The following is a 12,676-nucleotide window of genomic DNA, read 5'->3' on the forward strand; positions in this document are numbered from 1 at the left end:
CAACTTCAGCTCCTAAATTTTTCTTCATGATATATACTTGGCATGTTGTGTTCATCTCAGAATTTATCTGTTTCTAAGTTATTCATTTTATTGGTATATCATTGTTCATAGTAGTCTCTTCTAATCCTTTGTATTTCTGTGGTATCAGTTGTAGTGTCTCTCATTTATAATTTTGCTTATTTGATTCTTTTTTTCTTTTTTTTTGGTACTGGGGATTGAATTCAGAGGCATTTGACTACTGAGCCATATCCCCAGCCCTGTTTTGTATTTTATTTAGAGACAGGGTCTTGCTGAGTTACTTAGCGCCTTGCCATTGCTGAGGCTGGCTTTGAACCCGCTGTTCTCCTGTCTCAGCCTTCCTAGCCACTGGGATTACAGGTGTGCGCTCCTGTTTGTGGCTGATTATTTTGTTTTCTTAGTCTAGCTAGAGGGTTTTCAATTTTGTTTATCTTAAAGTAAAAACAAAAACAAAAAAACAACTTTCAAAATTATTGATCTTTCTCTTGTTTTTTTATGATCTGTTTAATTGATTTCTACTCTGATGTTTATTATTTCCTTCTTTCTGCTCACTGTGGATTTATTTTATTCTTGTTCTAGTTCCTTGAGTTGTAAAATTAGATGCTTGGTATTTCTTATATATGTGTGCGTGTGTGTGTGTTTGTATATGCATATATACACAAGTTGTAGATGGACATAGTATCTTTTTTTAAAAATATTTTTTATTTTTTAGTTGTAGTTGGACACAATACCTTTATTTCACTTATTTATTTTTATGTGGTGCTGAGGATCGAACCCAGGGTCTTGCACTTGCTAGGTGAGTGCTCTACCGCTGAGCCACAACCCCAGAGCCCAGTATCTTTATTTTATTTATCTTTTTATGTGGTGCTGAGGATCTAATCCAGGGCTTCACATGTGGTGGGCAAGCAATTCATAACTGAGCTACAACCCCAGCCCCTCTTTTTCTTTCTTTTTTTTTAAATATTTGTTTTTTTAATTTTATTTTTATGTGGTGCTGAGGAACTAGCCCATTGCCTTATAGGTACTAGACAAGTGCTCTACTGCTGAGCCACAACCCCAGACCCCTGTTATTTCTTAATATAGGCATTTTGCTATAAAATCCCTTTTAAAGCTATATTTGTTGTATCCCTTATGTTTTGGTCTATTTTCATTTCATTTGCCTCAAAATATTTAAGCATTTCTTCTTTTGAATTCTTCTTTGACCCATTGATTATTGAGGAGTGTTATTTTCACATATTTGTGAATTTTCAGTTTTCTTCCTGTTATTGATTTCTAGTTTCATACCAGTGTGGCCATAAAAAAATTTAATATCTTGCAAATCTTCTTGAATTTGTTAAGATTTATTTCGTGGCCTAACATGGTCTATCCTAGGGAATGTGCCATTTTTGCTTGACAATAATGTATATTCTGCTGTTTCAAGTGGAATATTTTGCATTTGTTTGTTAGGTTCATTTGGTTTACAGTATTACTCAAGTTCATTGTTACCTTGTTGATTTTTATACCTGATCTAACCCTGTTTAAAATAGGATATTGAAACCCCCTACTGTTATTGTTGTAATGTTCTCTTCAATTATGTTAATTTTTTCCTGTATCTTCAGGTACTCTGATTTTGGACTTATATTTATAATTGTTATGTACTCTTGATTAATTGACTTCTTTTTTTTTTTCATTTTTTAGTTGTAGATGGACTCCATATCTTTATTTATTTATTTATTTTTATGTGGTGCTGAGGATCAAATCCAGGATCAAACATTCGAGGTGAGCGCTCTACCGCTCAGCCATAACCACAGCCCTGATTAATTGACTTCTTTATCATTATATGTTGACCTTTTTGTGGCAATTTTTGGCTTAAAGTCTTTTTTGTCTGATGAAAGTATAGCTACCTTTGCTTTCTTTTGGTTACCACTGGCATGGATAACTTTTTCTATCCCTTTGCTTTCAGCCTTATGTGTGTTCTGAAAGCTAGTCTCTTATAGCAAGCATGTCATTGGATCTTTAAAAAAAAATCCGTTTAGTTATTCTATGTCTTTTGTTTAAGGAATTTAATCCAATTACACTTAAAAGTAATTACAATCAGGAAAGGACTTACTACCATTTGGTAATTGTTTTCTGACAGTTTTGTAGTTTCTGTTAAATTCTTCCTCTCTTGATGTCTTCTTTTGTGATTTGATTATTTTTGCTGTGTATGCTTTGATATTTTTGTCTATCTCCTACATTTTTTTCTTGTGGTTGCCATGAGGTTACATGAAACATCTTATAGTTATTAGTGTATTTTAAGAGTGATAATAGCTTAACTTAAATTACACATGAAAACTATATTGTAACTTCTCTCTTCACATTTTATGTTAGTGATATCACAAATTATATTTCTTATACATTGTATATTCATTACTAATTACTGGAGTTACACTTTATTTTTTGTTTATTTATTTAGAGACAGGATCTTGATATGTTTTTTTTGTCCAGGCTGGCCTTGAACTTCTGGGCTGAAGTGATTTTCTATCTCAGCTGCCCAAGAAGCTGGAACTAAGGGTGTATGTCACTCTACCTGGCTTATTGTTTTTATTTTTTATTACTATTTTTGTGATACAGGGGTTAAACTCAGGGCTTTCACATTCTAGGCAAGCAGTGAGCTACATCTGCAACCTTTTTTTAAATTTCAAGACAAGGTCTCCTTAAGTAGCCCAATTCAAGCTTGGGATCCTCCTGCCTCAACCTTCCTAGTTGTTCGTATTACCGGCATGAACCACCATGCCAGGCTTAACTTACAGTTATTTTTAGTCCTTCCTTCCTCCCTCCCTCCCTCCCTCCCTTCCTTCCTTCCTTCCTTCCTTCCGTTTAATATTTACTTTTTAGCTGTAGGTGGATGTAATTTTTTTATTTCATTTTTACGTGGTGGTGAAGTTTGAATCCAGTGCCTTATGTGTGTTAGACGAGCAATCTACCACTGAGCCACAACTCACTCCTCTTTAGTACATTTTTCTAGTAGTGATGTGCTCCTGTAGCTTTTGTTGGTCTGGAAGCATTGCAATTTTGAAGTTACTTGTAAAGGCCTCACTGAAAAATGACTTTTGTGCAAAGACAGTAAATGTTGAGTATTCCAGATAGGGGTCCAACAGATATAAATATCCCTGAGGTTACAGTGTGTCTTGCATGTTAGGGAGCATAAAGAGGACAGTGTGGGACTGGGGTTGTGGCTCAGTGGTAGAGCACTTGCCTAGCACGAGAAGCGCTGGGTTCCATCCTCAGCACCATATAGAAAGATAAATAAAATAAAATTACTGTGTCCATCCACAACTAAAAATATTTTAAAAAAAGAGAGCAGTGTAATTAGAATGGAATGAATATGGGGAAGGGGAGGTAAGGGAAGAGAGAAAATTTAACATGTGGTAGGCTACTCTGAAGACTTATTTTTTACTTTGAGATGAAGAGTATGTATGATTCTATGTATCAGAGTACATCTCACACAATAGAAATAAATATTACTTCATGAAGCCTTTCTTTCAGTGAAATATATGTGAGTTGGATTAAAATGTAAATGTGTGTGTGTGTGTTTTGTGTGTTTATTAGTTGAAAAAAACTTGATGCAGGAGAGTGATATTGGCCAAATTATGTTGTTTGCATGTATGAATATGTAACAACAAACCCACCGTTGTGTACAACTATTAAGCACCAGTAAAAAATGTGGGGAAAAATTTCATGCCTTTGTGTTAGGATATCTATGCTACTCATGTAATTAACCCTGTTTCTTTACCATTTTATGTTTTAGAGAGCATAGGTACTGTTCAGTGTGGAGTATTTAAAGCCTGCTATATTACATCCTAACAGGCATTGAAAAGGAACAGTTTTATTGTGTTTAAGTAATAAAACCTGTGGAGATAAGATTTGTATCTTTTTATGAATACATATGATTTTCTGATAATGTTATGACTAAAGGCATACATATATTTTATTATAGGAGTCATACCCCATGGGTTTATGTATTAAATGATCTTCTTGGCACAGAAGAGAATTAAAGAATGATGGTAAGTGATCAAATTCTCTTAAGGATTAACCTTAATGTTGTTTCCTTTCTTTCCCCCCCCCGCTTCCTGCCATCTATTTTTCATTTATTAATAAATCTTCTTAGGATTGGGGTTGTAGCCCAGTCAGAGAGCACTTGCCTAGCATGTATGAGGCATTGGGTTTGATTCTCAGCACCACATATCAAAAAAAAAAAGTCCATCAATAACAAAAAAAAATCTTTAAATTTAATATTTGTTTTTAAATTTAATATCTGTTTAAATTTAATATTTTTAAATTTAATAGCAATGGAACCATTGCTATTCCCGAGGCTTTCCCCTAACACTTGGTAGGAGTATAGACAGCTTCTTCCATGTTTTAATATTGAAGTTACAAATCAGCTCATTCCTACTGCCTGGCCTGCTTTCTTACCCAGCTACATCTTTTGGAACCATGCTCCTCTTCCTGGGGCAGGCAGGACAGTTAGGCCAGTATAGTTCCTGAATCTGGGTTGAGGAGCAGTGCGGTTGAACTCCCCAGAGAAATGAGGCAAACAGGTTCCCATCATGCACACTTTACTTTTCCAATTCAAGATTTTTAGGCAGTTCTAAGTATCCACTTCCTCCTGAAGAGGGAATGTTATATGTGGAATACATAGCCTTGGGGAGACACAGGGTGGCCAAACTTAAACAAAACTAGATATTCTTACTCTGGTTTACCCAACTAGAGGCTGTGATTTGCCCTTCTTTTCCTCCGTTGTCTGACCTGGAGGACCCAGTTCATTTTGCAATTTCTCTTTATGTAATTAATTACTGATTATGTTTGGGTTTTAATGTGTTTTGATAGGTGGAAACTTTTTTAAGTGTGGGGCTCAGAGCAGAGCTCTCTCTTCTGGGCAGTAGTGCATTTATCTATGTCTTTCTATCTCATCCTTCCTGGCTCCCCACCAGTTCTAAGGGTTTGATCTTTTGTGTCTGTAGTTTAGGGTTATTTTCCTGCTATATCCTGAGAATTTCCTACAATGAGGTTAATTTGGTCATAAACTCTATTTTTATTTGTCTTTGAATTGTTTGAAAGTATTTGAAGTCAACATATTCCTTAAGCCTTAAATACTTAAGTGTGTATTTCCTAAGAACAAGGACATTCTCTTTTATGACCACAATTTGGTTATTGAAATCAGGAAATTTAATATTCATACAATATTATTATATAGTCCACAGCACATATTGCAAGCTTGTCATTATCTCAATGTCTGTTATAGTTATTTTTATCTTGATGGTGAAAAGTCTTTGATCTCCTTTAATCTGGAAAAATTTTCAGCCATTTTTGTCTTTATTGACTATGCTGTTTTTAAGAGTACCAGACCATTATTTTGAAGAGTTTCCCTCAATTTAGATGATGTTTCATCATGATTAGATTCAGCTTTTGCATTCTTGGCAGACTATCCCATGAATAATGATGTGTTCTTGTGTTTAATATTAGGAGGTTTATGATGCAAATGCATCCTACTTTGATCACTTGGTGAATATATTGATAGTCTTTTCTACCTTGAAGTTTCTGTTTTCTCTTTTGAAATTGGTAATTGAGAGAAATACTTTCTAGCTGTATAAATATCCTATATCTTATCACATTGTCACTAGTTTTAGAATTCATTGATGATAACATTTATTAAACTTTTGTATTGTTTTCAGTTATTTATCTGTGTGAATATCTGTCTGGACTCAGGTTTTTAAAATTTTACTTAATGTTGAACATTAAAGAAAGAAATTGAAGAAAACCTCAGAAGATGGAAAGATTTCCCATGCTCTTGGATAGGCAGAATTAATATTGTCAAAATGGCCATACTACCAAAAGCATTACTCAGATTTAATGCAATTCCAATTAAAATCCCAATAACAGTCTTCATAGAAATAGAATTTGTAAATTCTATTTACAATATAAATAAATATATATCATGAAATTTTTTTGGAAAAATAAGAGACCCAGAATAGCTAAAGCAATTAATCCTTAGCAAGAAAAGTGAAGCAGGAGGCATCACAATACCAGAGCTTAAACTATACCTCAGAGCTATAGTAATAAAACGGCATGGTATTGGCACCAAAACAGACTTGGTAGACCAGTGGTACAGAATACAGGACACAGAGACAAACCCATATAAATATGGTTATGTCATATATGCAAAAAACATTCACTGGAGAAAAGATAGCATTCAACAAATGGTGCTGGCAGAACTGGAAATCTATATGTAGCAAAATGAAATTAAACCTCTCTCTCTCACCCTGCACAAAAATCAACTCAGAGTGGATCAAAGACTTAGTTAGGCACTAGAGCAGAGACCCTGCGCCTAATAGAAGGAAAAAATAGGTCCAAATCTTCACCATGTTGGCCTAGGATCTGACTTCCTTAACAAGACTCCTAAAGTGCAAAAAGTAAAATCAAGAATTAATAAATGGGATGGATTCAAATTAAAAAGCTTCTCAGCAAAGGAAACAATAAAGTGAGGAGAGAGCCTACAGATTGGGAGAAAATCTTTACCACATGTACCTCCGATAAAGCATTAATCTCTAGGATATATAAAGAACTCAAAAAACTTAATACCAAAACCCCCCAAATAACCCAATCAATAAATGGGCTAAGGAACTGAACAGACACTTCACAGAAGAAGAAATACAATTGATCAACAAATATATGAAAAAGTGTTCAACATCTCTAGCAGTTAGAGAAATGCAAATCAAAACTACTTTAAGATTTCATCTCACTCCTGTCGAATGGCAATCACCAAGAAGACAGGCAACAATATATATTGGCGAGGATGTGGTGAAAAAGGTACATTCATCCATTGCTGGTGGGACTGCAAATTGGTGCAACCATTAAGGAAAGCAGTATGGAGATTCCTCAGAAAATTGGGAATGGAACCACTCTTTGACTCAGCTATCTCACTCCTTGGTTTATACCCAAAGGACTTAAAAATCAGCATACTATAGTGACGCAGCTTTATCAGTGTTTATAGTGGCTCAATTCACAATAGCTAGACTATGGAACCAACCTAGGTGTCCCTCAGTAGATGAATGGTGAAAGAAAATATGGTATATATACTCAATGGAATGTTACTCATCTATAAAGAAAAGTAAAATTATGGCATTCGCCAGTAAATGGTTGGAGTTGGAGAATATTATGCTAAGGGAAATAAGCCAATCCCACAAAACCAAAGGCCAAATATTTTCTCTAATATGTGGATGCTGATTTACAGTAAGGCGAGGAGGGGCACCAGGAAAGAATAGCATTACCTTAGATTAGGTAGAGAGAAGTGATGGGAGGGGAGGGGATAGCAGAGTGATGGTAGAATGAAACAGACATTGTTACTGTATGTATATGTGTGACTGCATGACCAATATGATTTTGTAACACGTACACTCAGAAAAAGGAGAAATTATATCCCATTTATGTATGGTATATCAAAGTGCATAAATGCATTCTACTGTCATGTATAACTAATTAAAACAAATAAAAAATTAAAAAATTAATTTAATGTTGTAATCTATTATAACATTTTGATCCCCAAAATATTCCTCATTTAGGCAGTGGGCGCTCTTTGAAGCTGACTCTGGTGTCTTTTTTATCATTTATCTATCTATCTATTTATTTATTTATTTATAGTTGTAGATGGACACAATACCTTTATTTTGTTTATTTATTTTTATGTGGTGCTGAGGATCAAACCCAGTGCTTCATGTGTGTGAGGCAAGTGCTCTACTGTTGATCCACAACCCCAGCCCCTCTAGTATCTTTTTGATATGACCCTATTATTATTTGAGTATTTCTGTGCTTTCTAAAAGTGTAACAAGGTGCTCTAGTTTTATCTTGTACTTTTCCTATATTACTCTTTTTTTTTTTTTTTAAAAAAGAAGAAAATGTACAGGCTGAGATCTGTAGTACATTGTTGAAAGGAAGTGGTGATGGTACGTATCCTTGCCCCTTTTAAAATATTATACCATAAATGCAATGTTTGCTAAGAATTTTTATTATGAATGGGTGTTGAATTTTATTTCATACTTTTTTTTCATTTGTTGAGAAGAATACAAGGCTTTTCTCTTTTGTTATGATGAATTTCATTAATTAATTTGGAAATGTTAAACCACCCTTAACATTTCTAAAGTTAACTTGGTTGTGATATGTTATCTGGATTCTGTTTGCAAATATATATTTATGTGTGAATGTTTTGTTTGTGTGTGAGTGTATAATTTTCACGTAGTACTTTTGAAAGACCTTAAACTAAAATTTACCTTTAGTGTATTGTCTTATTAGGTTCTGATAGTTCGGCAGGCCTTACAAAATGAGTTGGAATTTGTTTCTCTAAAAGAATTAAATTTAATTTGTTCTTAAATTATTAGGAGAATTTACTAGTGAAACCCATTGGGACTTGGATTTTCTTTTATAGGATTCAATTTCTTCAATAACAATTTAGATTATCAATTTGTCAGTTTCATAGAAATTTACAAATTAATTAATAATGTCATTTAAAAATATTTATTTTTTAGTTGTAGTTGGGCACAGTATCTTTATTTTATTTATTTATTTTTATGTGGTGCTGAGGATCGAACCTAGTGCCTCACATAAGTTAGTCAACTGCTCCACTACTGAGCTACAATCCCAGCCCTGATAATGTAATTTTTAATATTCTTTTATCTTTTTAATTTTTGGAGATGCTGTAACCTATTGTGATGATCTTTTTTTTATTCCTCATACTGGGTATTTTTGCCTTCTTTTGTTTTTGCTGAAACGTTCTTGCCAAGGGGTGTATAAATTTCTTTAGTGTTTTCAAATAAGCCACTTCTGGTTTTATTGATTTTTTTTCACTATCATGTGTTGATATTGTATTTTCTTGATTTTTGCTGTTTATTATTTGCTTTCTTCTTTCTTTGGATTTAAGATACTTTCTTCTAGATTCTTGAAATAGAGGCTTATTATTATTGATTTTTAGCCTCTAGCTAATATGTTATTTAAGGCTATACAGTTTTGTATTAGTCAACTTTGCATTAACTACAACAAAATACCTAAGGCAACTAGCTAACTAGAAAAGGTTTATTTAGCTCATAGTTTTGGAGGTTCAGAGGCATGGTGCCTGCATTGTTTTAGTTCTGGTGGGAGCACAGATGGTGGCATATCATGGTGGCAGCATTTTGGAGCAAAGAGAGGAGGAAAGAGGGGGAGGGAGAGAGGGACAGATACCTAAGTCCCACAGTCCCCTTTGAGAGCACTCTCTCGGTGACCTGAAGACCACCAATAAAGTTCATCCTCCTAAAAAGTTCTACCACATTCCAGTAGCACTAGCCTGCAAACCAAGCCTTTAGTACATTAGCATTTAGGGGATATTAAACATCCAAACAGCAGTTAATTTCCTTCCAGCACGGCTTTAGCTGCATCCTAGAAATATTGACCTGCTATAATTTTATTATCATTTAATTGAAAATATTTTCAGTTTTTGTTGTGTTTCTTTTTTTCCTGTTTTTTTTTTTTTTAATAAGCAGACATTTATTGAACAACAATTATATACAGAGCCTTAAAATGGGACTCAAGTTATGGTAGGTATTTGAAAAGGAGAAAAAATTTTAAAAAGTAAAATGTAGATAAAGAGCCCAGATATATGTATGTATTTATATACAAATAATTCCAGACACTCATGAATCAATGTACTTAGTCATTGGCATGAACAAACATACCATATTCCACAAAAAGCAATGACACACAGAGAGTATTCCAGTACCATTAGCATATCTACCCTCGTTACTGGACAAATCCCTCAAAGTATAAAATAACATTTCAATTATTCTTGCTCAAATTACAAAACAAAACTTAAAATGATAATTTAGCTTCCCATTTGACTTGAGAACAATAGACAATGAATAGAATATGATGTTAGAATATATGGACTTTGTCTATTCTACTTCTAGTGAGTAGAATATTCTACTTTAAGTGATAGTCATTTTTTTATGAATTTCTTATTTGATTCATGAGTTATTAGATATATATTAATAAATATTCAAACTTTTGGGAATTATTCTGGTTTTATCTCTTTATACGTTCTATACTTTCAAATGCAGTGACACCTGCTTTATGAGTTAGGAGATTGGCAGTTTGGAAAATTTCTTACACTAAAAAAAAAAATGTGTATTCTCCATTGTTGAGTGGTGGGTTTTCAATATGTCAAATATGTCAGGCTTGTTAATATGTTCTATACTTCATTAAAAAATATTTTTAGTTGTAGATGTACACAGTACCTTTATTTATTTTTATGTAGTGCTGAGGATCAAACCCATTGCCTCACAAGTGCTAGGCAAGTGCTCTACCACTAAGCTACGACCCCAGCTCAATATACTTGTTGTTTTCCTCCTCGACCAACATCTGAAAGAGATGTTAAAGTCTGCGATAACTGTGTTTTCATTTTTGTTTTTGTATTTCAGATTTAGGTTGGGTATTATTAGATACTGCACATTTAAAAGTATCACTCTTTATCTCTAGTAGCATTTTTTAATTTAAAATCTACTTTGCTTGATATTGGCAGAGTTTCCATTCTTTTGGTTAGTGTTTGCATGGTATATCCTTTTCACCCATTCTTTTGTGTTTCTTCTTTTCTTTTTTTCCTTTTAATTACTTTATTTTATCCTTTCTGTTTAATGTTACTATTGGTTTAGATTTAAATTTATGTTTAAAACTACCTTGTTAATATTTGTTTCCTATTTGACTCAGTTTGTTTCCTTCCTTTATTTTCCTCCCTGCTTTCTTATTTTCTTTTACATTACTCAAATTTTCTTATTTAATTTTGCATGCCTATTAGCTACTTATATATTATTTTATTATTGTTTTGGTGAGTTAAATACCCTAGAGATCACATCATTCCCTATTGATTTAGTAAGTCTTTTTTGTTACTGCTTTGGTCACTCTATGGATAATTGTGAAGGCCTTACCACACTTTAATTCTGTTTACTACTTTTCTACCTTTTGTGATATTGCTATATACTTTTTGTTGTATATTTTATAAATTTTAAGTTAGTATTTCTGTTGGATAATCATCATGCTCTTACTTTTACCCTTATTTTTATCCTTTGTATTGTTCTTCATTCATTCCTTATTTGATCTGGGATTCTTCCTTCCTTGGACAATTTCCCTGGTTTTCTTCTCTTTTCTCTCTCTCTCTCTCTCTCTCTCTCTCTTTTTTTTTTTTTTGAACCAGGATTGAACTCACTTGTACTTAACCACTGAGCCACATCCCTTGCCCTTTTAAAAATGTTTTATTTTGAGACAGGGTCTTGCTAAATTGCTCAGGCTGGTCTCAAACTTGTGATCCTTCTGCTTAAACCTTCCTAGTTACTGGGATTATAGGCATGTGCTGCCACTTCTGACTCTTTTTTTCTTTTACTGATAGTTAAATCAATTTGGTAACAAATTTTCTTCAAGTTTGTTTGTTTGAAGGTATTTTTGTTTTGACTTCATTTTGACTATTTTTACCAGGCTAGATTTGCAGGAATTTTCTTTTAATACGTTAAAGATATTCCATTGTTAACTGATACTTATTTTTTTCTGTTGGAAAAATCAGCTGAGAGTTGATCACTCCTTTAGAAGTAATAAATTTTTACCCCCTCTGTGTGCTCTTAAGATTTTCCCATTGTTTCAGGTTTTAACCAGTTTTTCTGTAATGTGCTTAGGTGTGGCTGTCTGTATTTATCCTGCTTTGTGTTTATTCTGCTTTAGGAAGACTTGGGCTATCTTTTATTAGTGTGAAAGTCATTTCCTTTCAAATATAAATATTTCTGCCTCATTTTCTTTGTTCTCTCTTTTAGAATCTTCAGTTATACCATATTAGACCTTTTCTGTGTCTCATAGCACCTGTTTTTTCTTTCTTTCTTTTTTTTTTTTTTGCTTTATGCTTTCATGTAGATTTTTTTTCTACTGTCATATTTTCCAGTTTACCAATCCTTTCTTCTGCTTTATCTAAATTTGTGGCCAAACCCATTTTGTTTATTTTTTTATTTTAATTTTAATTAATTAATTTATTCTAATTAGGTATAAATCACAGCAGAATTCCTTTTGACTCATTGTACACAATTGCAGCACAGCTTTTTATTTCTCTGGTTGTACACGTTGTAATGACACCCCATATGTGCAGTCATACATGTACCTAGGGTAATAATGTCCATTTCATTCGAACCATCTTTCCTGCCCCCATACCCCCTCCCCGTCTCTCCCTCCCCTTTGTCCAGTAACAGTTCCTCCATTTTTCCCATGCCCTTCCCCAACCCATTTTATTGAGTTCTTAACCTCAGTAATATTTTATTTCCTTCCTAGAATACCAGTTTGAGACTTTTTTTTCTTATTTTTAATTTTCAAAAAATGCATCTTATAGCAAATGGAAAATGGGGAAATATTGGTAACTCACATACTTTTATAGCATTAAAAAGGAAGAAAATTAAGAATTCATATTTGTATGTGCTAATTTATACTCAAGGGAACTCTATACAGATTCACAGAAAACTAAAAACAGTAGTTAGCTATGGCACAAGTAGAATACTGGATGGAGGATCAGAATGGAAGAAAAATTTTCCACTTTTTATGTTTTGTTTTTTGAACCGGAAGAAATATCACCTATCTGGAAAGTTAA

General features: G+C 33.3%; 1 protein-coding gene across 9 annotated transcripts in view; it reads left to right on the forward strand.

The window, feature by feature from the left end:
- The window catches only part of Scaper (S-phase cyclin A associated protein in the ER), a 447,154-nt gene that overhangs the window by 13,376 nt on the left and 421,102 nt on the right, over window positions 1-12,676 (forward strand). For 6 of the 9 annotated variants that reach the window (XR_013090777.1, XM_076851163.1, XM_076851160.1 and 3 more), the window contains one exon: window positions 3,977-4,043. Coding sequence is in view for 8 of the 9 variants with exons in the window: in XM_076851163.1 (XP_076707278.1) it covers window positions 4,038-4,043 (6 nt within the window). In the remaining variant the exon portion in view is untranslated. Of the gene's footprint in view, window positions 1-1,695; window positions 1,777-3,976; window positions 4,044-12,676 lie in introns of all 9 variants that reach the window. The other 3 variants (XM_076851161.1, XM_076851157.1, XM_077109177.1) reach the window with 1 other exon arrangement.

The sequence above is a fragment of the Callospermophilus lateralis genome, chromosome 3, assembly GCF_048772815.1.
Source record: "Callospermophilus lateralis isolate mCalLat2 chromosome 3, mCalLat2.hap1, whole genome shotgun sequence".
Lineage (NCBI taxonomy): Eukaryota > Metazoa > Chordata > Mammalia > Rodentia > Sciuridae > Callospermophilus > Callospermophilus lateralis.